The 21,360-nt window shown below is 44.4% G+C and overlaps 3 protein-coding genes across 11 annotated transcripts in view; 2 read left to right on the forward strand and 1 right to left on the reverse strand.

The window, feature by feature from the left end:
- The window catches only part of nedd4l (NEDD4 like E3 ubiquitin protein ligase), a 33,823-nt gene extending 32,196 nt beyond the window's left edge, over window positions 1–1,627 (reverse strand). For all 9 annotated transcript variants that reach the window (XM_078088099.1, XM_078088098.1, XM_078088096.1 and 6 more), the window contains exon 1: window positions 614–1,627. In XM_078088099.1, the coding sequence (XP_077944225.1) occupies window positions 614–658 (45 nt within the window). In that variant the 5' untranslated portion in view covers window positions 659–1,627. The remainder of the gene's footprint in view (window positions 1–613) is intronic.
- Window positions 1,628–4,142: 2,515 nt separating this feature from the next.
- prlra (prolactin receptor a) lies at window positions 4,143–13,710 on the forward strand. The gene is made up of 9 exons (XM_040196899.2): window positions 4,143–4,331; window positions 8,432–8,525; window positions 8,690–8,822; window positions 9,166–9,335; window positions 10,375–10,541; window positions 10,783–10,924; window positions 11,254–11,350; window positions 11,791–11,860; window positions 11,976–13,710. Exons 1-9 carry the CDS (start codon window positions 4,161–4,163, stop codon window positions 12,945–12,947), a joined length of 2,016 nt encoding a protein of 671 aa, XP_040052833.2. The 5' UTR covers window positions 4,143–4,160; the 3' UTR covers window positions 12,948–13,710.
- A 255-nt stretch (window positions 13,711–13,965) lies between these two features.
- Window positions 13,966–20,851, forward strand: LOC120831470 (alanine--glyoxylate aminotransferase 2, mitochondrial). Its single transcript, XM_040196905.2, has 14 exons — window positions 13,966–14,160; window positions 14,747–14,817; window positions 14,946–15,136; window positions 15,234–15,357; window positions 15,440–15,534; window positions 15,829–15,922; window positions 16,308–16,401; window positions 17,374–17,474; window positions 17,637–17,729; window positions 17,993–18,125; window positions 18,632–18,720; window positions 18,806–18,955; window positions 19,886–19,984; window positions 20,274–20,851. The coding sequence occupies exons 1-14, from the start codon at window positions 14,067–14,069 to the stop codon at window positions 20,373–20,375; spliced, it is 1,530 nt and encodes a 509-aa protein (XP_040052839.2). The 5' UTR covers window positions 13,966–14,066; the 3' UTR covers window positions 20,376–20,851.
- The last annotated feature ends 509 nt before the right edge of the window (window positions 20,852–21,360 follow it).

A 21,360-nucleotide genomic window follows, 5' to 3' on the forward strand; every position in this document is an offset into this window, starting at 1 on the left:
CATAAAAAGATGGCAGCACGATCACTGGCTGAGGTAGATCGATCAAACCAAGGGCTGATAATCAGGATCACCCTGTTCTGATATTGATCCGTAAAGTTAAAAGCGAATCATTCTGGCCGCATTGGACCCTTCTGTCAGGTGCTCGGCTGATTTGACAACACCGTCGCAGCCCGGTAAGCACAAACCCCCGTGTGGGTGGCTCAGGTGTGACCTCGCGCGCGCCCCTCCCTTCCCTTCCCTTCCGCGTGCCACTACACCTTTGCTCCGCGTTGTGGATGACGGGAGCTACAAGTCGTCCGTGCGTCCATTCAAATGAGAGCGCACGCGGGGAGGGGCGGGCGGGTTTGCTCCGTCGAAATGTACAGGTTTAAACGGTGTTCGTGTTAATGGAATTAAGGCGAGGGGCCGCGCGCGCACGGTGGGCAGGAAACGGACGGCTTCTTGAAAATTGCTACGGAATGTCACGGTGTGTGTGTGTGTGTGTGTGCTTGTTAGCTTGACTATCGGCTAGCCATGGCTTTAGCTATTTACCCCCCCCCCCCCCCCCCCCCCTGCGAGAGACACATCATGACTGACATCCGTGTAGCAGAGCCGTGTTCAAATTATAGCTTACCTCATCTTCTGAAAGTCCATAGATCGGCTCGTAATTCGCAGCCATATAGCCTGCGGTACACGCCAGACTCACGAAAACAAGCCGCCTTGGCGAAGCTAGCTAGCCAGCCCCGAAACAATAAAAGTCCCACTTTGCTCTCTCCGCCGTGTGGTGGTGGTCGAATCCACGGCGAGACCAGGTCCTCCGCTCGGCACCGGGGGATTAGTTTAACGGTCGAATCGTCGTTAATCCTCGGCCCGCGTTGTCTGTCCAGGAAACCGGTGAATGGCCACAGCACCCAAAGAAAACAACAGTGTCCAAAAATGTTTCAACTGAGACAGACCGCTTTTGTCAACTCCGAGCTTATCCGTCCACTTCCCACCCCCCCCTTTCTCGAAATGTTTTGACACTTGACGTCCTCCCTGACAGCTCAGCCAATAGTGTGCCGGCTAGACGTGATTGCGGTCTACGTCAGCCAATCAAATGCGAGGTGAAGTCCCCCCAAAACTCCTCAACGGCCAATAATATTTGAAGAGGGCGTGGAGCTGTTGCGAGTGTTTGGTTTTTTTTCCACCTTTTTTCACGGTGTGTGAGACTGTGTCTCACGGAGCAACTCATTTTAACGATGTCTGAATTTTACTTATGTCTGTAGTATATAATATCACCACTTCCAGCTGACTAGTGTCGTGAATGTTTAAGTTAGTCGCTCTGGTCCCTATCCAGCCCCGGGCGCGTTCACGTCAGGGGCGGGGCTTGATAAAAACGCAGCCAATCACAAAGTCCAGGCAGAAAGAACCAGATAAAACTACTGATCTCGTACGAATTTAGGTCGACAAAATTCTCAAATTCATCATATATAAAAACAAGAGGGGGGAAGCAATGACAACCCATCGGCCAGTATTGTACGTTATAGGTCACAGGTGTATGTGAAAATAGGGAAGTAATCCATATAGAGCAATACAAACCATGACACAATAAACATGTATTTTTTTCTTGGTCTTTCTAGTATTACGTCTAAGATCGATTCAAATATGACAAAGCGCTCCATATTTTTATTATTAGTATTGATTGATTCATTTTTGGGTCCTGTTTCGATTTTTTATGAGCAGATGGCCACTATTACGTGTCTTCTCAGTAGTGTGTGGTTGTTGTTGTTGTTGTGGCGGTGATGGTTATTTTTAAACTGGACTTCCCATTTTAGTCATCTATATGATTTCCCCTTTCACGCTTTGTTTAAAATAAAGCCTTTGTTTCTATCAAGCAACGCTTACGCGTGCCTTTTTTGCCATTCATATATCATTCACAGCTTTGACGTTGACGTGTTGAGACACAAGGAGTGATGTTGCTTGTGTCGCACGTCCCTGCAGCGCTGGTTGTCCTCTACCGCCGCCTATAGACGCCCACCGCGCTATTGGAATTCCACCAGTCTAAATAATGAGATAGAAACACGGATCGCTTTGTCAAACGAGCTCGCCAAAGTGCCGCTAGATGTCACCCTGTGGTCGCGATCTCTCCGTCGTTTGGCCCCTGCCGCTAGAAGCCAGATGTCCAGTGATTGAGAGGCCAAATGTTTGTTTTTTTTTTTTTGATTGACTTAGAGGTCAGTTCCGTTTCTGTGACTGCAGCTTGTGTCGCGCTCCTCTTTATTTATTTATTTTTTGCGCTGGTGCCAGCGGAGAGAATGTCAGGCAATCTGGCACACCGAAAAGCGTCCGTCGCATCCCGTCGTTACGCACGCAACAACGTCAATTATGAATCTCTGCATCAGCCGTTATTAAGTTATTTACATTCACGAAGTGCATCCCGGTCCAAGCGTTCACTGGCATCCGCCGCGGATCGGCCGCTTAACGGGACTTTTTGAATCGAGAGCAGGGAAGAGCAGATGGTCACGTTACATAACCTTATTGCTCCTATAAGCACAGATGAAACGGGGAGGGCTTCTCATGATACAATCACTCACTCCCTTCAAATGCTCATCACATAGTGTGTGTATGTTTACCCGTGTGGTTATTTTAGGCATTAATGTAAACGCACTCAGGCATGTCAACGAACCAGGTCAAACAGCAAGATGTGTTCAAATAAATATGCTAAAAGGGTTTTTATATTCACCACTCATTAAACTTGGTACATCATCCCTGAAATGTTACAGACAGCACGGCTGTTTTGCATCACCACATGACAACCACGGGGCATTTGTGTGCTTCTATAGTTTTCTTACATTTTGATGATTGACACTTAACACTGGACGTTTCGGAATATTACTTTGAATATGGATTTGAATACTTTCTTCATTTGAATCACAGGCCCACATGATGAGTCTACTTGTAACACCAGGAATTTTCATGAGGCGCCTCCCACACACACTTCTTTCCATGCATGTCTTCTACCTGTTTAGTCCTGTTTGTGGCCAAGACAGCTTCATATACACCCTGTGCGATGGGAACATCTTGTCCTGCGGGCTACATCGTGTTGTAATAAAAGTCATCAAATGTGGCTGTTTTTCTTCGAGAGAATTTATGTTTCTCTTTTAGAATATCACATAAGACCTATACACAAACACAGTGTGTTAATCATTTACACATTTAGGGGAGATGAACGCTCTCTTGAGCGTGTTCTCGGTTGTTCGAGGCTGAGGAGAGGGATTTCAAACACTGGGAGACTCTGCTATGTTTACAGCTCCCTAGGAAATGGACCAGACGTATTGTGAATGTCACTAAGGTAGCAGCAGGTATGTGTTGTCCTCAGTATTGTTACAGCAAGGACACAGCGTATTGGTCTACTATAGCAACAGATTATCAGTCTGTTTTAGTAATTGACAGCTAAGAAGGGTTTTCATAACATCCTTCAGTATATTAGCCCATAACCAATTTACCTGATTGAAAGAATGCTTCTTCAGGGGATGGGAAAAGTGCATTGAGTGTCATTCATTTCCTTGAGAGTTACTTCACCTCCCACTGTAACATGATCCCTTATTGTAACACGCACACACACACACACACACACACACACACACACACACACACACACACACACACACACACACACACACACACACACAAGCAGAGTGTGAGACACAGAGAAATAACAAACCGGAAAAGCATGGTTGAAAGTGCAGTGGCACCTCACGCAGCCTTAGCTCTTCCAAATGGGATTCCTTCAGTAGTTGTAGTGCTCTGTATCTGTATTTAAAACCTCACACTTGTTTATTTGTATTTTTTTTTATATATATTATAAGTTTTCTTATCACCTTAAAACAGTTTTTGTTCAAGTGATTTGTGTGGGAAATTCAGTTGAGAGCTTAGAGAGAGTGTGGAGGAGGGGAGGCTGGGCTATTAATACATAATATTACGTAATGGGGCAGTCAAAAGGACAATGCAGATTTGATATTGAATAAGTTGTAAACTCCCAATCCCACTATTTCCACTGGCTCTCCTCCTGAGAAACTAACTCAAACTGTCAAACTCACCTCGCCACAGACACCCATGGCAACCCAAGACGTGGGGGCGGGGCCCCGCCCGAGCCCCGCCCCCGCCCCGCCCCCTTCAGGATCACAGGGACCAGAGAGTTGATGTTGCGATTACCTCGCGCCTCACCTTTAGTACGCCTAGTTTCGCTGTCATCCCGGTTAACCGGTTGTGCGAGTCGGCGTGAGCGCGCTCTCCTGGGAGCTGCCGCAGGAGTTCACCACGGCCGAGGCACCGAGGGGCGAGAGACGGGAAAAACTCTTCTTTGGCTGCCGGTAAGACATCAGTTTTACTTGTGGGGAGGGAGGTCCGTGTAGCATCAGCACCGGGAGGTCCGTGTATCAACAGCGGCGATGGGGCGCGTAGGGTTTACCGCACTTTGCCTGCTTGTGCGTTTGTGTTTATGTGCCAACATCGTTTAAAATGTCACACGAAAATTAAAAAACTACAAACTCGTTGACGCTTGCAGTAACGATAAGTTCATTATTAACTTCCATCGAGATGAAATGAGCACGCTATTTGTTGCTGGTTTAGTCCTTGAGAGAGTGACGTTTTTCAGATCGGGTGAATCAGTCAAGTGGTTTTGCCCGAAGCCGAACTGAATCTGTGTGGCTTAAATCAATCCACCAGACTTCGTTTGACACGCACCTTTTGCGTGGACACAACGACATCTTTGTTGGACAACGAATTCGATCAATTTAGAGCGAACCAGCGGTTAACTGATGACGTATTAAGTGCATGACAGCTGACTGATTGCCACGTTATGTCCTAAAGGAGGGCGCTGATGCCAGGATGTCAGCGCTGTAATGGGATTGCAAAGGCCGTGATCTGCTCCTGCTCTGCTTAAGATAGGTTAAAGAGGCTGTTGGCCATTATAGCAAACTGATTAACTTAATATTGGATTGCAATTGTTGGTGGCTACAGTTTATTGACTCCTTCCACTTTCCGTTCTGCACCGAGCGCTGCTGTAATTAGGTCACACAAACTCAAGTATTCTCCTGGGATTGTATATCAAGTTCTTGTGCACATGTTTTGAGTTGCCACTCATCAGTTCTAATAGTTCTAATAGTACATATAAAGGATACGCTGCTGAAAAGTGCACGGCAGTTTCATTAGAAAGGTTCATCTGGCTTTGACCCATATTAGATCCTATGAATATGCTCTGGATAGGTGAGTCCGAGCGAATATCAAATGACACACATTACACCTGTCACTCCTCTGCAGGTTCTAACTAGTTCACTCCTCCAGCAGTTATTTCATTCAAAGAACCGTTTCACCCAACGTGACCAGAGACCAGATCGGTGTTCGGCAGCGATGTTATTACGCCGGGCCACCGACTATCGCTGACTATCGCCTGTATCGGGAAAAATCCAAAGGTCAATTATTTCCACCTTGAAATATTCCCCCAGATGATCATGTTGCCCAGCAGAAGCTTTCTTTGATCATAAACCGCTGCCCAGTCAGTAGGGCCATTAATGCTCTGGGTAGGAAAGGGTGTGTTTGTTGTCCTTGAACCCCCCCCCCCCCCCAACCCCCCCACCCCACCTTGCGTGAGTGCTTCAGAGAAACAGGATGGCATAGCACACAGGCTGGCCAGGACATGGAGGAAGTACAGCAATGAAAAACAACAATGAAGACGAAAGGGCTGGTTGACGTGAACGCTCTCTGGGGATTGTCTCTTTATGTTTGCAATGACATGCCCATGGCTGTTTGTGCGTAAGGGAACACCAGCATGCGTGTGCACTGCGTACATGGGGGAGCACATGTCTTTTTTTGAATGCAGAATGTGTATCGCAGATGTCCCCTGAAACTTTAGGTATCAAGTTGTGTTAAGCTACGACTTCATGTTGTAGTCAGACTACTCCTGCAGGTCGTGCCAGAGAGTCCTCAGAATCCACCAGCATTACTCCATGTTCAGCCGTGAGATTGTTTTTTAAAATCAAATTTACACAGCAAATTTCAGTTGCACGTCTTGTTTTCTCTTGACCTTCAAGGGTCCGGGGAGTAAATAAGTTCCTCGAAAGTCGCGGCTGAAGGCGATGAAACCTGTTTTTAACTGTTGTACCGGGAAGTATTTACTCTGCTACAGTCTGAGCGGGAAGAGAAACCCATGTTTTGACATGAAAGCATCCTCGTTTTACCTGGAATTCGTGTTCAATTCATTGCCAAAGTTGCCGTGTGTGTTATCTCAGCAGACGGATACCCATTTAATTGGTTCGTCAGGGCACCTTTCAGTCAAGGCAAACACGCGGCTCTCCTGTGGGAAACCGAATCATGTGACCTTACAGTAAATCATTCGGCGGGAGTTCTTGGAAACAGGACTTGTGTAGTTCTGCTTTTGTGGCGCTCAGGTACGTCTCCCTGCGCTTGAGAAGGAAACATTCCCTGTTGATAACCTTTGCAGTGGTGGTGAGTCGTACAACTATGCCCCGAGGGGATCTCCTTGCTTCGCTGCTCACTGTTTTACCTTCACATGTCATTTGACACGTCCTTTCCACTCCCTTTGACATTGAGAGGCAGCTGACTAACACAAATGATAAATGATTCATTACCACCGAAGTCCTAAATCAGACTTTAGGGGATGACGTGACTGGATGCCTTCTGATGATTATTTTTTTCCAACGTTGTACTGTGTTACATTCATACTTATTAATGTATATATCACACAGGTGCACTTCAGGTAAATCATTTATCTGCAATAGAGATTGTGCACAATTTCCAGAACATTCTTCATAATGACCTTAACCGTCGGTTGCTTGCGCGCCGTTTTCTCCGTTCTCCGGTCACTGCACGTTGGCTCTCTATGATGAGCATGAAGCTGGAGGGAAGTACAGCCCGTTAAACCAGGGGCAACTGAGGGGCGACTGAGAAACGTCCAGACCATTATTGTCTGTGCGGCGGGGAGCTTCTCGGGGAGTTGGCCCGCGCCTTCCCAGCTTAGCAGCTTATTCAGTTTGGGTTACTGGTTATGTAAGGAGGCTATATGCAGCGGGAGGCTAATCCAGTGCCTTGGCCTTAATGCCAATTACCAGATCATGGTGACGTTATTGAAATTAAGGCACCGTAAAGGACCGTTGGTACAAGCAGTCCCTTGCCAACAGCCTTCTAAGGGCCCACAAAGGTACTTCAAAAGTAGAAACCCGAGCGACCTTGGAGCCTGTTATACAAGTACAATAGTTTAGATTGGGAGGAGTGGATTTCCTTATTTTGAAACCCTATCACTATAATTACTCTTAAACGTCTAATAATTGTAGGTTTGGAATTGCTAATATAAATTATATGAAATTTGTGTGTCAACAAACAAACTTTGGACTGAAAAAGGAGACGTTTTCTTTCCCCTTAAAGAAAAGCGAAAGTAAGAACAAACTTCCGTCCAGGTAGTGACACGGCACTGGATACAAACAGGTGTGGTGTTGAGAATGAGGGCTGAAAATGTCATCAGAATAAAATCAAAGCATCTTTAGCCACACCGAGCACCACATTTTTACTCTCATTTAAATGTAACACCATTTATTTATAAACGTGATCTAATTTGAGAATGAAATGATCAAAGCCGTTCGGCATGAACCTACGATGTGTGTGGAGAATTGGGAACGCACATTCCTATGGTGATGTTTCCTTGCGCCAGTGGAGCGAAGCGAGGCCTCGAGGGCAGAAGAATTCATCTTCATTAATGGGAGGAGAGGGAGTGGGCTCAAGTGCTTTCTAACAACTTTTTTGTTTTAAAGAACACCAGCTCTCCCTTCGATGTGACATCGACCTCCCTCCCTCCCTCCCTCCCCCCCTCCCCCCCTCCCTCCCCGTACATCTGCACATTGCCAGAGAATTGCAGATGTGATTCGGGCAAACCGCCCCCGCCGCCCCTCCTGTTGTGTGTCTGTGTCGCGGAGGCTGCAGGCTGAACTTATGCAATCGGTCACGCTACATGTGCCAGCTGGTGGAGGCAGACAGAAACTGAGAGGGTTTTTTAATCCTCAGTGATACCGCAGACATCGTTTGTTGGAGATTTTTTTATTATGAATGAATTATTCATATTGGCCGTTCTGCAGTTTGAATCTGTTTTAGTTAACTTTAATCTTTAATCTACTCATGAATGTTGCTATTGTCAAATATAAATTATATTGGATCTGTTGTATATTATACATCTGTCAGAAGTACCTTATCTCCACCCAATTATGTATTCAGGGGATTTGAATTAATCAAAGTTTTGGACGTGTCCCAGAAGGTGCGATAAAAATAAGAAAACATTTTTGCCAGTTTTTCTCTGAAGCGTGTTGTGACTGAACATAAGACGTGCAGTTCTGCTGTTGTTATGGATCGCATGTCTGACAGTTCACCCATACTCAACAGCCTATTTGTTTCCCCCATCAAACAGCTTTCAGGAGCCAAGATGAGGAACGTCTTTGAGGTCATGCTGCTGCTGCTGTTGTTGTTGCTGCCGTTGGTCACGGCGCACGCAGGGGGACAACGTAAGTGTGTAGAAACACAGAAACCAGTGCTGCACAATGTGTTTACTTATTATCGTTGTTTATCTGCGGATATTTTTGTGGTATATTTCACATCATCGCCGATCCATATCTGTCATCTTTTCATATTATTTTCATTTTCTCTTTTTTTTCCCGTCGATCTTTAGCCAACAGCCCGCCGGGGAAGCCAGTGCTCACCAGCTGTCGTTCCCCTGAAAAAGAGACCTTCACCTGCTGGTGGAAGCCGGGCTCCGATGGGGGACTGTCCACCAAACACTCCCTGTTCTATCGCAAAGAAAGGTCAGTGGCCTCCGTCCACATGCAGGTCTGATATCGCCGAAGGAAAGAGGAGGCACATCAGCCCAGAAGAATGAAACTTATTGTGGAGCATGATTGCCTGTTACTGTCTGCCTCTGCCATCGGACCGGGGAGGTTTAAGACGACCATACGTTCACCACATTGACCCTCACGCAGCACAGAGTGGGAAACATGGCGCCCCATTTATTTTACAAAACGCACACACACAGATTTCCAGGAACTGAGCACGAGGAGCGCATGCTGTTGTGAGGAAATGTTAACGGGGGAGCACAGTGCCAACGCACAATGACATGCAGCAGCCGCCGCCGCCTTCCCTGTGTTGCAGCTCCGACGCCGTGCACGAGTGCCCGGACTACCGCACAGCCGGAGAGAACTCCTGCTTCTTCAACAAGAACAACACGGCAATCTGGGTCAACTACAACATCACGGTGGTGGCCACCAACTCGCTGGGCAGTGCGTACTCTGACCCCGTGGAAGTAGACGTGGTGTACATCGGTGAGGGAATTTGTGCTTCTTTTCTGTGACGTTTGAGGGGGGGGGGGGTGGCACACAGTCACACAGCCGCTCAATGGCAGACCGGGTTACACTGTAACTATTGGTCTCGGAGTACATTAACCCTCCCTCCAGCTGTACACACCGAAGGTCACTATTTAAAAGTAGTAAATAAAAATTACAAAAATGTATCGCAGGGCTAAAAGCAAAAAAATGAATTGAATGAATCTTATTAACATATGTTGCGAGTGTGATACGGCTTATTGGGCAGATCACAGGACGACATTAATGTTGAACACGGCAGAACATAGTCTCCAAGTTTAAGGAACGATTCCTGAGCCCTGAAAGACAGAGAAAATATCACTTTGAAAGCAACAACAAAGGAGGTATGGGGATATGGGCAATAGATAATGGATAATTGACATGAACTAAGTCATTGTTTTTTTTTAATTTATTGATGACAATAAACATGTTGAGTAATTCTAGCCAGTTTCTTTCATCTTCATCTGTTAAAAAAATGAATATTGATCAAAACTACTTCATATTATATAACAATGAGCTTTGTACCCCCCCCCCCCCCCCCCACACTGTCATGTTGCTCATTACAACAAAAGCATGTTGTTGATAAAATATGCAGAATGTAGTGTAAAGAATTAAAAAGGAACACTGTACCGTCCTCGCCATACAGGCTGCTCAGCTAACAGGGCTCCTCTTCCTCATCAATAGTTTAATTTACCTGAACTTTTCATTGTGTTTTGCGCAATGAAAAAGTCTCTAAGAAGATAACTTAAGCCTGAACATTAACATTAGCTTCAACGTGTATTTGTAAAGTCACTGTTGCATGACCACGTTCCCCCGTGTGCATTGGTTTCCTATTACAAGAATCTTCACACACTCACACAGTATTGTGCCCCCGTGTTATGAACATTATTATCCGCTTAAATTATTTTTCTCCTCAATCCCTCTCAGTCTCACACACACACACGCAAACACACACACACACATCCATTCTAATTCTCATTTCCTCTCTCCTTCGTTCCAGTTCAGCCTAATCCTCCAGAGAACGTAACAGTGAGCGTAATGGAGGACAAGGGCTGGCCCTTCCTGCGGGTGTCATGGGAACCGCCACGTAAGGCCGACACGCGCTCGGGTTGGATCACTCTCGTTTACGAGCTGCGCGTCAAGTTGAAGGAGGAGGACGACTGGGAGGTTGGTACTTCGTCGTCCGAGGGAGTGGACCGGTGGTTAAAATGTCCCTCCCCCCTGTTAATGAACTAACGCTGCTGTTCATTTGAACCTTTAACAACTTCTTCTGTGAGCTCTAAAAGGCTTTACTAGGGATTTGCTCCCTCATTAAATCAAATTGCCACATTCGACTTGCACTCTACGGCGTTTACGATGCTGTCAATTTGGAGGGCCGACTGTGTGAACTGTGTGCTTTTATTCCCAGACGCACCTCGCGGGCCAGCAGAAGATGTTTAACATCCTCAGCCTGCCGTCGGGCGGTGAATACCAGGTCGAGGTGCGCTGTAGACCCGACCACGGCTTTTGGAGTGAATGGAGTTCCACTTCCAAGGCCAACGTTCCTCACCGTAAGACGTCTGCCAACAATTGTCCACAGTATAATTCACAGTAACATACTTTATTTTGACCTTGATTACTTACAACTGGAGCCACAGACAGGAGGTGCTTAGCTTAGCTTAGCATAAAGACAGGAATCAGAAGGGAGAGAACCAGCCTGGCAATCAAGTTGAAAAACAGCTTTTACCCTTTTGAGCTAAACTATGCCAATGACATCCTGAGTTTAGTCCTATGATGAACGGACAAATGTTATCAACTGATGTATTATTCCCTTCACAGGTGCTAGTGGAATATGTACTCTTCTAATATCCTGTAAAACAATCGGCCTTATGTCTTGCAGATTTTCGTCGAGATAATTCAACATGGATTCTCATGACGGTCTTTTTTGCCTTTACCTTCCTCATCGTCGCGTGGTTGCTGCACTTAAACAGACACAAGTAAGACAACGACCATGAACTTCTGGTGGAATGTGTTTTTAGGACTACATGAGACATGTTCTAAGCCACAGAGGTCCAGAGCAGCCCGATCAAAACCTAATCATTGGCCTATCTTAATGAGTGTTGTCGTATTCATCACTTAGCTGTCGCATTCCAAAGGTACTCATTTATTTTAAGGACATTGTTCAGTCATTGTTTTGTTGTGAAAAGCACAGAAAGATCTCAATCTTTAGAAAACAGGAGGACAAAAGTCTGGTTACAACTTTATTGTCTGTGAAATTTGCGAACTAAAAATCTATAGAGAATGCTAATTCCTAATTATAAATTCAACTTGAACTTAACTTAATTCTGCTATTTCAAGATAGATTAAGAGTTGATGTTGTTTGTATTTTTTCTATCACAAGCCCTGACATACAGCTCTTTCTTTTCCTTGTGTGAAGTCTGAAGCGTTGTATTCTGCCCCCCGTCCCTGGTCCTAAGATTAAAGGATTCGATAAGAAGCTTCTCAAGGTAATGCAGCTAAATAAGTCCTATACCTTATGACTTAAACAACTCCGAGCAAGAAAATGTGCTGACTGATCTGGTCGCTGCTTTTCGACAACTGAATAATCCTCTTTGTGTGTAGAGCGGAAAATCTAACGAGATCTTCAGTGCGCTGGTGGTTCCTGATTACCCTTCGACCCCATCCTCTAATTACGAGGATCTGCTGGTGGACTACTTAGAAGTCTATGTCCCCACTGAGAGAGAGCTGCAGCTGGAGGAAAGCAAGGATCCACACAACGACCGCCTCAAATCTGACAGCTCCACGTCGGACAGCGACTCGGGCCGAGGCAGCTGCGACAGCCACACTCTGCTGGTGGACAAGGAGGCCAAGGAGGAAGCGAGGCAAGTGGAGTGCGGTCAGACGAGGACGGAGGTGCAGCGGAGCCTCAAGGACTGGGACGCGCTGACCTATGCTCAGATAGACATGGTTGGCCGGGACGTGCCCAGTGGGAGGGTGAAGACGTGGCCCTCTTTGTATTCTCCGCTGCCCAGGCACAGCTCAGGCCCACTGGACCAACAGAGCTCCCTCCAGATGGCGAAGCAGCACTCCCTCTCCACGTCCTCCTTCCTCGCCCAGGAGGCTTCCGGAGAGAGCTACTGGGACGTCTGCTCGCACGGCGAGCTGCCTCGCCCGCTCCGAGCCAAGACGCCGCCCCACCGGGGTCTGCGGGCCCGCAGCGACGCCGACGTCTCCGGCGCGGGGCTCAAGCGGGCGCCCGCCGGCCCGCGCTCCCTCGCTCCCCACACCAGCGAGTACGTCGAAGTGCAAAGGGTCAACAACAAGGACGTGGTGCTGCTCCAGCCCGTGGTGACGGGCTGCTACCAGGCGCTCCCGGGCGAAGTCTACAGCAAGGTGAAGAGGGTGGACAGTGACAACATACTGCTGCTCCAGAGGGAGGCGAGGGAAGAAGACGGGTACCCCGGTGCGGAGCAGGAGAACACTACGCAGAAGCCTTCGGCCTGCGTTTACGCGGCCGTGCTGGTGCAGGATCAAATGGCCCCCATGGTGAATGCCTATGTGGACACCGCCACCATGTGCACGCTCACATGCTAGGTGCCCCGTGAGCACGGCGGGCGGGTCTGGGACATTGTGAGACCTGTTTAAGGATGGGACTGAGACAGAAGACTGTGTTACGAATTAAAGACTTAGTTTGCGACGTCTTTTTTTCTGATTAAAAAAGTTTGTTTAGTATTCATTTTATAAAGAGGGATTGGTTGTAAGCTGTCATTGTGATTCGTAATATTTCTTCATATTTCATTTGTCTCTCCTCGCAGGAATGTTTCATTGACATTTTGTAATGCCTTTCATGGAATGTATTGATAATTTCTGTTATAATGTGAGAATCTGTTAAATATGATTAATGTAAAAACAGAAAGCTCAAACATAAAATGTTTTTGTTTTGTTTTTTATTTTTTGTTTGGGTGAATCTTCTCTGCTCCTTGAACATTTTAAAGACAATATGGGCTACTGCAATATTTTTAACAGTTTCAATCAAAGTTCTAGTACATGCATTATTCTGTACAAGCTCAATAAACAATGTTTTTGAGTTGAAAGGTATATATAGTTAGATGTATATATATATATATATTTGCCTCAGCTAAAAGCAAATGACAGTGTCATTGTACTTGGTTGGCCAGTTACTTTTCTCTGTTTAGCGATAATAAATGGCTTCTTTTTTTCTTTTTAGCATGTACATGTATTCGGCTTTATAAACAGCCAACCATATACAAAAGGCAATTTGAAACCGCCATTGAATATTTTTTAAGAGCGCCATCAAAATTCTGCTAAATAAATGTACGATATACAGCAACAAGAAGTAGATTAATGTTTTCTTTGTGTCTACTACTACATTGATGATTAGATTTGAAGATGAATATCACACATTAGTGTTGTTAAAGTTATTAAATGATTTATCATCTATATATATATATAATGTGTGTAGCCGGGCGATGTGGGGGCAGGGAGGTTATATATAAAATATATATATAATTAGTATGTGGTATAGAGAGAAACAACAAAACAAAAATGTACGTTTGTTCATAAACGCGAACCGTAGAGGTGCGCGCGCATCCCGTGACGTATCGGAGGGGCCCCTCTGCTTGCAGCGTCCTTTAAGCTGCTGCAGGGGCCGACAGGGTGGAAGTCTGCTGCGGAGGGTCCGACGCGCTCGACATGTTTAAACTCGCCTCCTCTCTAAGTGTCCGATGTGTTTTAACCGGGAAGTCCTGCTCTCGGTCCGGTTCGGTTCAATTCCACTTGGCCGGTGGTGAGTTAGTGGGTTTTATTGTGTTCCGCTACTTGTCTCCCTGTAAATACGGGGGAGGTATTTAAACAACGACGCGCACCAGAAGACTCCGAAATGTCCTCTTGCCAGAAACAAGTTACTCGTTCCAAATGAATTAACCCCTAACGCACTTTTCTGATGCAAACTGTGCAAGTGCAAACAATGCAAACTGTAAATGCTGCACCATTAACCAAAAGACAGTAAGTTTGCATTCATTTAAACACCCTAAAATGGGCTCTGCAATTAAATTGATGTCAAAATTAGGTAGCTGGTTTTATTCTCAGCTCCTTTGAATCCCAAAAATGTGGAGAGCTGCACTGCTGATGCGATCAAAAGCCAAGCAAAGAGTTAACATGCTGTGTTACATAATGCAGAGTCAAGTTCAAAAACAGCTTTTATTCACATTGTGAGTCTGAACTTTGCTGAAACAATAAGAACATCGACGCTGATTAAAAGCATACAGCTCCCGGCTGGTGTAACACAAATATCTTCTGTAGAAGCTGTGATCGGCCAATTAAAACGCACCTTCCGCCTCGCAGTCTGAACTTCACTCCCCGTTGTTTCACAGGTGCATTATGTCAGAAATCTCACCTCGTCCCAGAAATGCCCTCCTGCGATTTCAAGCCAGAGGAATACACGGTAATAATGAACAACATCCTCTGGGAACACAGCGTTTATTAATCACAGAGTAATTCCTAGAAAATGTAGACACACACACACACAGGTGCCGGTGCCTACTCCTGCGCTGTGTATTTGTCTCCGTCCAGGGTATGTCCAAAGAGCGCATGGTGGAGATCCGCCAGCAGAACTGCAACCCCATGACCATGAAGGTTACCTACTATAAGAAGCCGGTGTTCATCCACCAGGGGCACATGCAGTGGTTGTGGGACGTGGACGGGAGGCGCTACCTGGATCTGTTTGCCGGCGTGGCGACTGTCAGCGTGGGCCACTGCCACCCGTAAGCTCCTTCGTGCAGGTTAATGTGTCGCGATAGAAAAAACACAGATTGCAATCATTCCTAAATGTGATTTTCGGATGTGATTCTCTGGGTAAAGGAAAGTAACAGCAGCCGCGGAGAAGCAGTTGAGGAGACTGTGGCACACTACGAACATCTACGTCCACCCACCTCTGCATGAGTACTGCGAGAAGCTGGCGTCCTACTTCCCGGATCCTCTCAAGGTGCGATGGTGGACCCGATCGGCTGTGAAGAGGATCCTGAATAAACACGTAGGCTGTGATTGAAATGTCGTCCCCTCTCCAGGTGATATATCTGACCAACAGCGGCTCAGAGGCCAATGACCTGGCCATCCTGATGGCTCGGCTTCACACAGGGAACTTTGACATCATCACTTTCAGGTACAAGATGTTTTATGAATTAAGTTCATCAAATTGGACAATTTAAAATTATAATAGCAATGCCTACATCAGTAAATAAATTAAAAAAAAGTTTATTTGATTTGAAATAGAATGTCCTTTTTCCTCTTTAATTCAAGGCTCTGTCTGAACAAACGATAAAAGATAATTATGTATCACAATGTGAGAAAAATAGGAATTACTGAATATTATCGTTATATTCGTCCAGCATTGTCACACTTTGCTGATCTGATTGATCTGATCTGATTATCAAGTAATCAGATTTTTCTCTTTCAGAGGATCGTACCACGGCGGCAGCCCACAGACCATGGGTCTCACTTCCAACGCAGCGTATAAATACCCCATCGCCAATGGTTTGGGCTGCACAAATGTACGTATGCATAAATATGTGACAGTGCCATATTAAATGCACATAAAACTGATGACGCACATTGTGATTTGTATTAAATATAGGATATAGTCATATAAACGGACAGCTGCGTATGTGATGTAGAAGGCAGAAAATCTGCCTTGAAATGAGAGTTTCAATTAGTGCATACATGCCCTCATGGAACAGAGAGAACCTGTGCACACACACACACACACACACACTGCTCATCCAGCATCTGCCTTACATAAATAGAATACAAGCAATACGTTCCTGAACTTTAGAGAAGTTTGAGCTCGTGGTGCATGAATTAATGCATTTTTTCATCAACTCATTAAATTTGACAGTGTTTTGCATGTCTGCGCTGCTCTCTGCCCCACACAAACAGACGATGTGTCCCGACGTGTTCAGAGGTCCGTGGGGAGGAAGCCACTGCAGGGACTCTCCTGTGCAGACCATCAGAGAATGTAGCTGTGCCCAAGGTACACACACAAACACACACACACACACACACACGTGAACACGTGTCTCAAAGCACTCACGTGGCTCTCGGAAACAGGAAAAAGAACGCCCTTCGTTAACAGTGAGATTAATCCTTTTGACCCCTTTGCCTACAAAACATAAACTTGCTGTCTTTAAATATCTTGTGTTTGTGGGCAGTAATAAACAATGTTTACATGCCGTGCATTTCTGTTTTAATTGCATATGAATTCACATGCAGAACCACTTCCACATAAAACCGTGGTCTCTTGTGAAAGAGTAAATGGTTGGCCTTTGTCCAAGGTGAAAAGGACATTTGAACGCATCTGTCTAGTTTTGTGTTTCTGTACAGATCAATGTGAGAGCTTAGATGGATTTGTATTATAATGAATTTATGTAGTGTTGCAATTCACCATTGTGTTTCTCTAATAACTGGCTTAAAAGCCGTGAGGGATAAACAGGTCAGTTGACACCCTGGAAAGTCCAAAGTCTCCGACAGTCGATCATTTACCTCTTTCAACCTTTTACCTTTTACACGCCAAACTGGAACCAGTTTATGCAAAACAAACTACCAAGCTCATGAAATGTGACATTAATATCCGTTAATAACTACTCTGATGCCCTCATTTATTGTTGTTGTTGTTGTGATTAACATCTTTATCTCCAGCCATGAAACATAATTCATTGCAAAGATATTTTAAAAAACAGCAACAATGGAAATAGTGAAATCTCGACCACAAGAAAAAGGTGATTTGTAGTTGTTCAAGACTTTAGGATCCAACTATGGGACTGATTCATAAACCGTGGACCATGTGGTAGTATGATGAGTATTTTATGATTCTGCTTTATGGAAAGGTGATTAACAATATTTTCACCTTATCTTTTGCATGAAGAGTACTATTGTCCTTGTATACACACGGTTTCTCACTGTCTGTATTCGTTTAAAATAATCCCTTTTATTTTTAATCGCGCAGGTCATTGCATGGCAAACGACCAGTACATCGGGCAGCTCAAAGAGACATTTGACACTAGCGTCCCCAGTCGCATAGCTGCTTTCTTCGCAGAGCCGATTCAGGTGTGAAATTTTTTTTTGCTTTTATAATTACGCGTAATCTAGTCTCACTGTCACCATGTTGTTGATTTGTATTTGTATGTCTGATCTGTTGCTTTCTCGTAGTCGATATTAATATTGCGTATTATTTGCAAATAACGTAAGATCGAGTGAACGTTCGTACAGGGGGTCGGAGGAGCTGTGCAGTACCCGAAAACCTACCTGAAGGAGGCTTACAAACTTGTAAGAGAGAGAGGAGGGCTCTGCATCGCTGATGAGGTTAGAGATGTTTCATTTGTTATAAATATATTGTTTTAATAGATTTTTCATTTATAACTTGAATGGTGTTGTTTGTAAAATAACAACATTATCATTGATCATTCACCCTAAAGAGAAGAACTGGAGAAGGTAAAACTTGTTTTTTTTGCTTCCAGTGACTCCTGTTGCATTACTCAAAGACCCATTGTAACACACAAACAGCATTGCAGGTTTAAAAGAAGCGAGAATTGTATCAACGTAATCAACTATTTTGTAACTGACAGGTCCAGACTGGATTTGGGCGAACAGGAAGCCACTTCTGGGGCTTCCAAGGTCATGACGTCATTCCCGATATGGTTACAATGGCCAAGGGCATTGGTAATGGTTACCCAATGGGAGCTGTTGTTACTACACCAGGTGAGATGAATAGCCCAAGACGTAAAAATGTTTATTGTTTCCGTTGATACTAGGTTGAAAAATGTCATTCTAAATAAAGTAAAAAATGTTTTGAAAAAACATATATTTATATTAGGTCCAAAAATATTTTGAAAAATATGTTAGGTTGAATTTTCTTTCTCTCTAAAGTCTTAATGTGTTACGTCAAAAAATGTGATTTAAAAAGAAGGCAAAAATATTATGTCAAAAATGGTTAGAATAAAACGTAATTATATCATGGAAAAAAATATTAGGTCGAAAAGAAGTTGAAATATCTTAGGTCAAAAAATCTCATGGAAAAAAAGTCAAAAATATTAGGTCGAAAAATGTTTGGAAAAAAAAGTCAAAATATATTTGGTCGGAAATGTATTGAACGAAAAGTACAAAAATATTTTGCCAAAAAATGTCATGGAAAAAAGATATTCTAAAATATTAGATTGAAGACTGAAATGCTTGCATGCTTGTGAGCCCATTATTTCTTTCTCCAGAAATTGCAGCCTCATTTGCCAAAGGTGTTCACTTCAACACCTTTGGAGGAAATCCTGTGGCTTGTGCTATTGCTTCATCGGTGCTCGATGTAAGAAATAATCATCTAAATAAACCATATTTTTTCTCAGAATCCCGGAGGTTCAAACATGAAATGTACTTGTTGTACGTTACAGACTATCAAAGAAGACGGCGCGCAGCAGATCAGCCTCAATGTGGGAACCTATCTGATGACAGAGCTGGCAAAACTCCGAGACAAGTACGAGATAATCGGGGACGTCCGTGGAAAAGGCCTGCAGATTGGCGTGGAAATGGTCAAAGACAAGGTATTTATTTGTAACAGAAATGGCGTTCGCCTCGACTCACGTGCTAGAACAACATGCGTGCAAGCTGAAGCTGCCAGGGGCAATGTTCAGTGAAGCATTAGCCGCCGCAGAAAACACTGCTGACCTGAGTTCTGTTTTTATACGTTTATAAAGACAGATTTGAAAAGAACATACTGATGAAATAAAACCGTTGAATCTACACCACATTAATAATATCCCATCCCCACAAATGTTGTCATGACAACACATCACCTACTGACTGAAAAGGGCCTTGAAAGCCCCACCACATGTACACCGATTACAGGAGTCGTCTGACCGAGGGAAACAGAGTTCTTTGAGTCGGCCATTCAAAGGTTGTCATGCAGGAGGAAATACAAACATGTTTTCCCGTGGTTGGCATGTGGCGTTGTGGTTTGAGACCTTTAGAGTTGCTGCATTGCGTAATGTTTTTTTCCAGTAATTTGGGGATAAGGAGTGCAGCTTCTGCAACAGTGATACTGATGTGTCACAGCGAACACTCCAAGATTATGTAAAGACCCGAGAAGGAGAATGACACCAGATTTTATGATAACTGGTAGCAAAGAAGTGGCAACAGACATGTTGGGAAAGAAAATATGGTAAATGTGGACAGCAATTAGTGTTTTAAAACTAAAACTACAGCCCTTTATCATCAAATGGATAAAAAACTCTGACCGTCTCCATAACAATGAAACAAAAATGTCCGTACACAAAGTGCCCCGGATAAAGAAATCACTCGCTGTTCTACGGAAGAAAATGCCTGTTAAGTACACCGTCTCCAGCCAATTGGGGTAAAGTGCTGGGACTAAAGCAGTTGCACACCGCTAATTTAATGCAGTTACTGCGGTTACCATGGTTACCGAAACACATCCACACTCGTTCCTCCTTTCGCCTCTTGTCTGTCATCCACAGGCCAGCAGACACCCGCTGCCTCCCGAGGCGATGAGTGAGATCTTCGAGGACATGAAGGACATGGGCGTCCTGATAGGGAAGGGAGGAGTCTACGGCCAGGTGATGGCGCTCGCTCCCAGCCGCTCAGTTCTGTTTAGTTGGCGGGTGGTATCAACCCTGCAGGCAACAACATCGCAAGTTAGATTTCACACCACATCGTTACGGACCCATGTTGTTTTGGTGGTGGCTTGACAAACAATAAATTTTATATGGATTCAGATTGTTAACATTGCTACGTCTGCTGCTTAACATATGTTCAGGAACACTGAATAAAGTAAGTTATCTTTTGCACTCAGGCATCATTTCCCTTGTTGGTTTCATATCATTTCTGTTTTTCTAACCACTTTAGACCTTCCGGATCAAACCCCCAATGTGCATCACGATGGAAGATGCAGATTTCTTCCTGGCCATTTTTAACAAGTCCCTCCACAACTACATGGAGAGAAGATGAAAGTCAGATGAAGGTCAGCCGGGTTGATCATTGCCGAGGAAGAAACCTGCCTTCTGAGGAATTCTATACCTCGTTTATTGCCTCTGCATGTCAATATCTAAAGGGTACTTTTTGTCCATATGCGCTTATGTTGTAATGAAAGTTACGTAATTAACTTATTTCAGAAAAAAATGGTATATTTGTTTGAAATTCGTTTTACATTCATATCTTCAGCAAGTTTTGGAGCCAGTGCTGCCAGTTACTTCTGTTGGAAAAGAGTTCCAGGTTCTCGTTTGGATAATTTTTTTATTATAGGGTTTACTTGCAGGTTTCTCCAATTTGAATATACCTCACTAGATGGATATCAACAGGGCTTTTATAACTTGAAGATTACTTGTTCATTTACATCTCCTGAATTATGGAATGGAACACTGATGTAACATTGTTTATAAAATATGTTAATGCGTTAATAATAAATCTGTTAGCTTGAAGAACAACCTTGTTTCTGAAACTTGTATAACTCCTCAATAATGTCTTGTTCCACAGTGTCCAAATGGCTCAATGGGTTAATCTCCATGAACCCTGTACTGGGTGACGTAAATGGACATTAAGACACAGTCAAAGACTTCAGATATGAGACACACAAAATATCCAAATAGCTTGATTTGGATATTTTGTGTGTCTCATATCTCGTTCTCACCACATCACATATGATCAAATGCTTAGTCACTTCTGAAAGACTAATATACTTAGATATAGTTTTACTTTCGGGTGATTCCTTGTACGTGCACACAAGTGGGTCACATTGTTCAAATACAAGAGCACATTGCCTGAACCAACCTCCCACCAGACACTGAAATCTGCTCACATGCAAATATAAACCCAAAGGGCATGCTGATAACACCCGACTGCAACAACTGTGTTAAAAACAGAGTTGAAAACCACAGAGGCTTTTGGCCATTTAAGCACTTGATTCGTGTTTGCAGTGATCCGTCTGTATGACATG

Source organism: Gasterosteus aculeatus, chromosome 14 (assembly GCF_964276395.1).
Source record: "Gasterosteus aculeatus chromosome 14, fGasAcu3.hap1.1, whole genome shotgun sequence".
In the NCBI taxonomy this organism is placed as follows: domain Eukaryota; kingdom Metazoa; phylum Chordata; class Actinopteri; order Perciformes; family Gasterosteidae; genus Gasterosteus; species Gasterosteus aculeatus.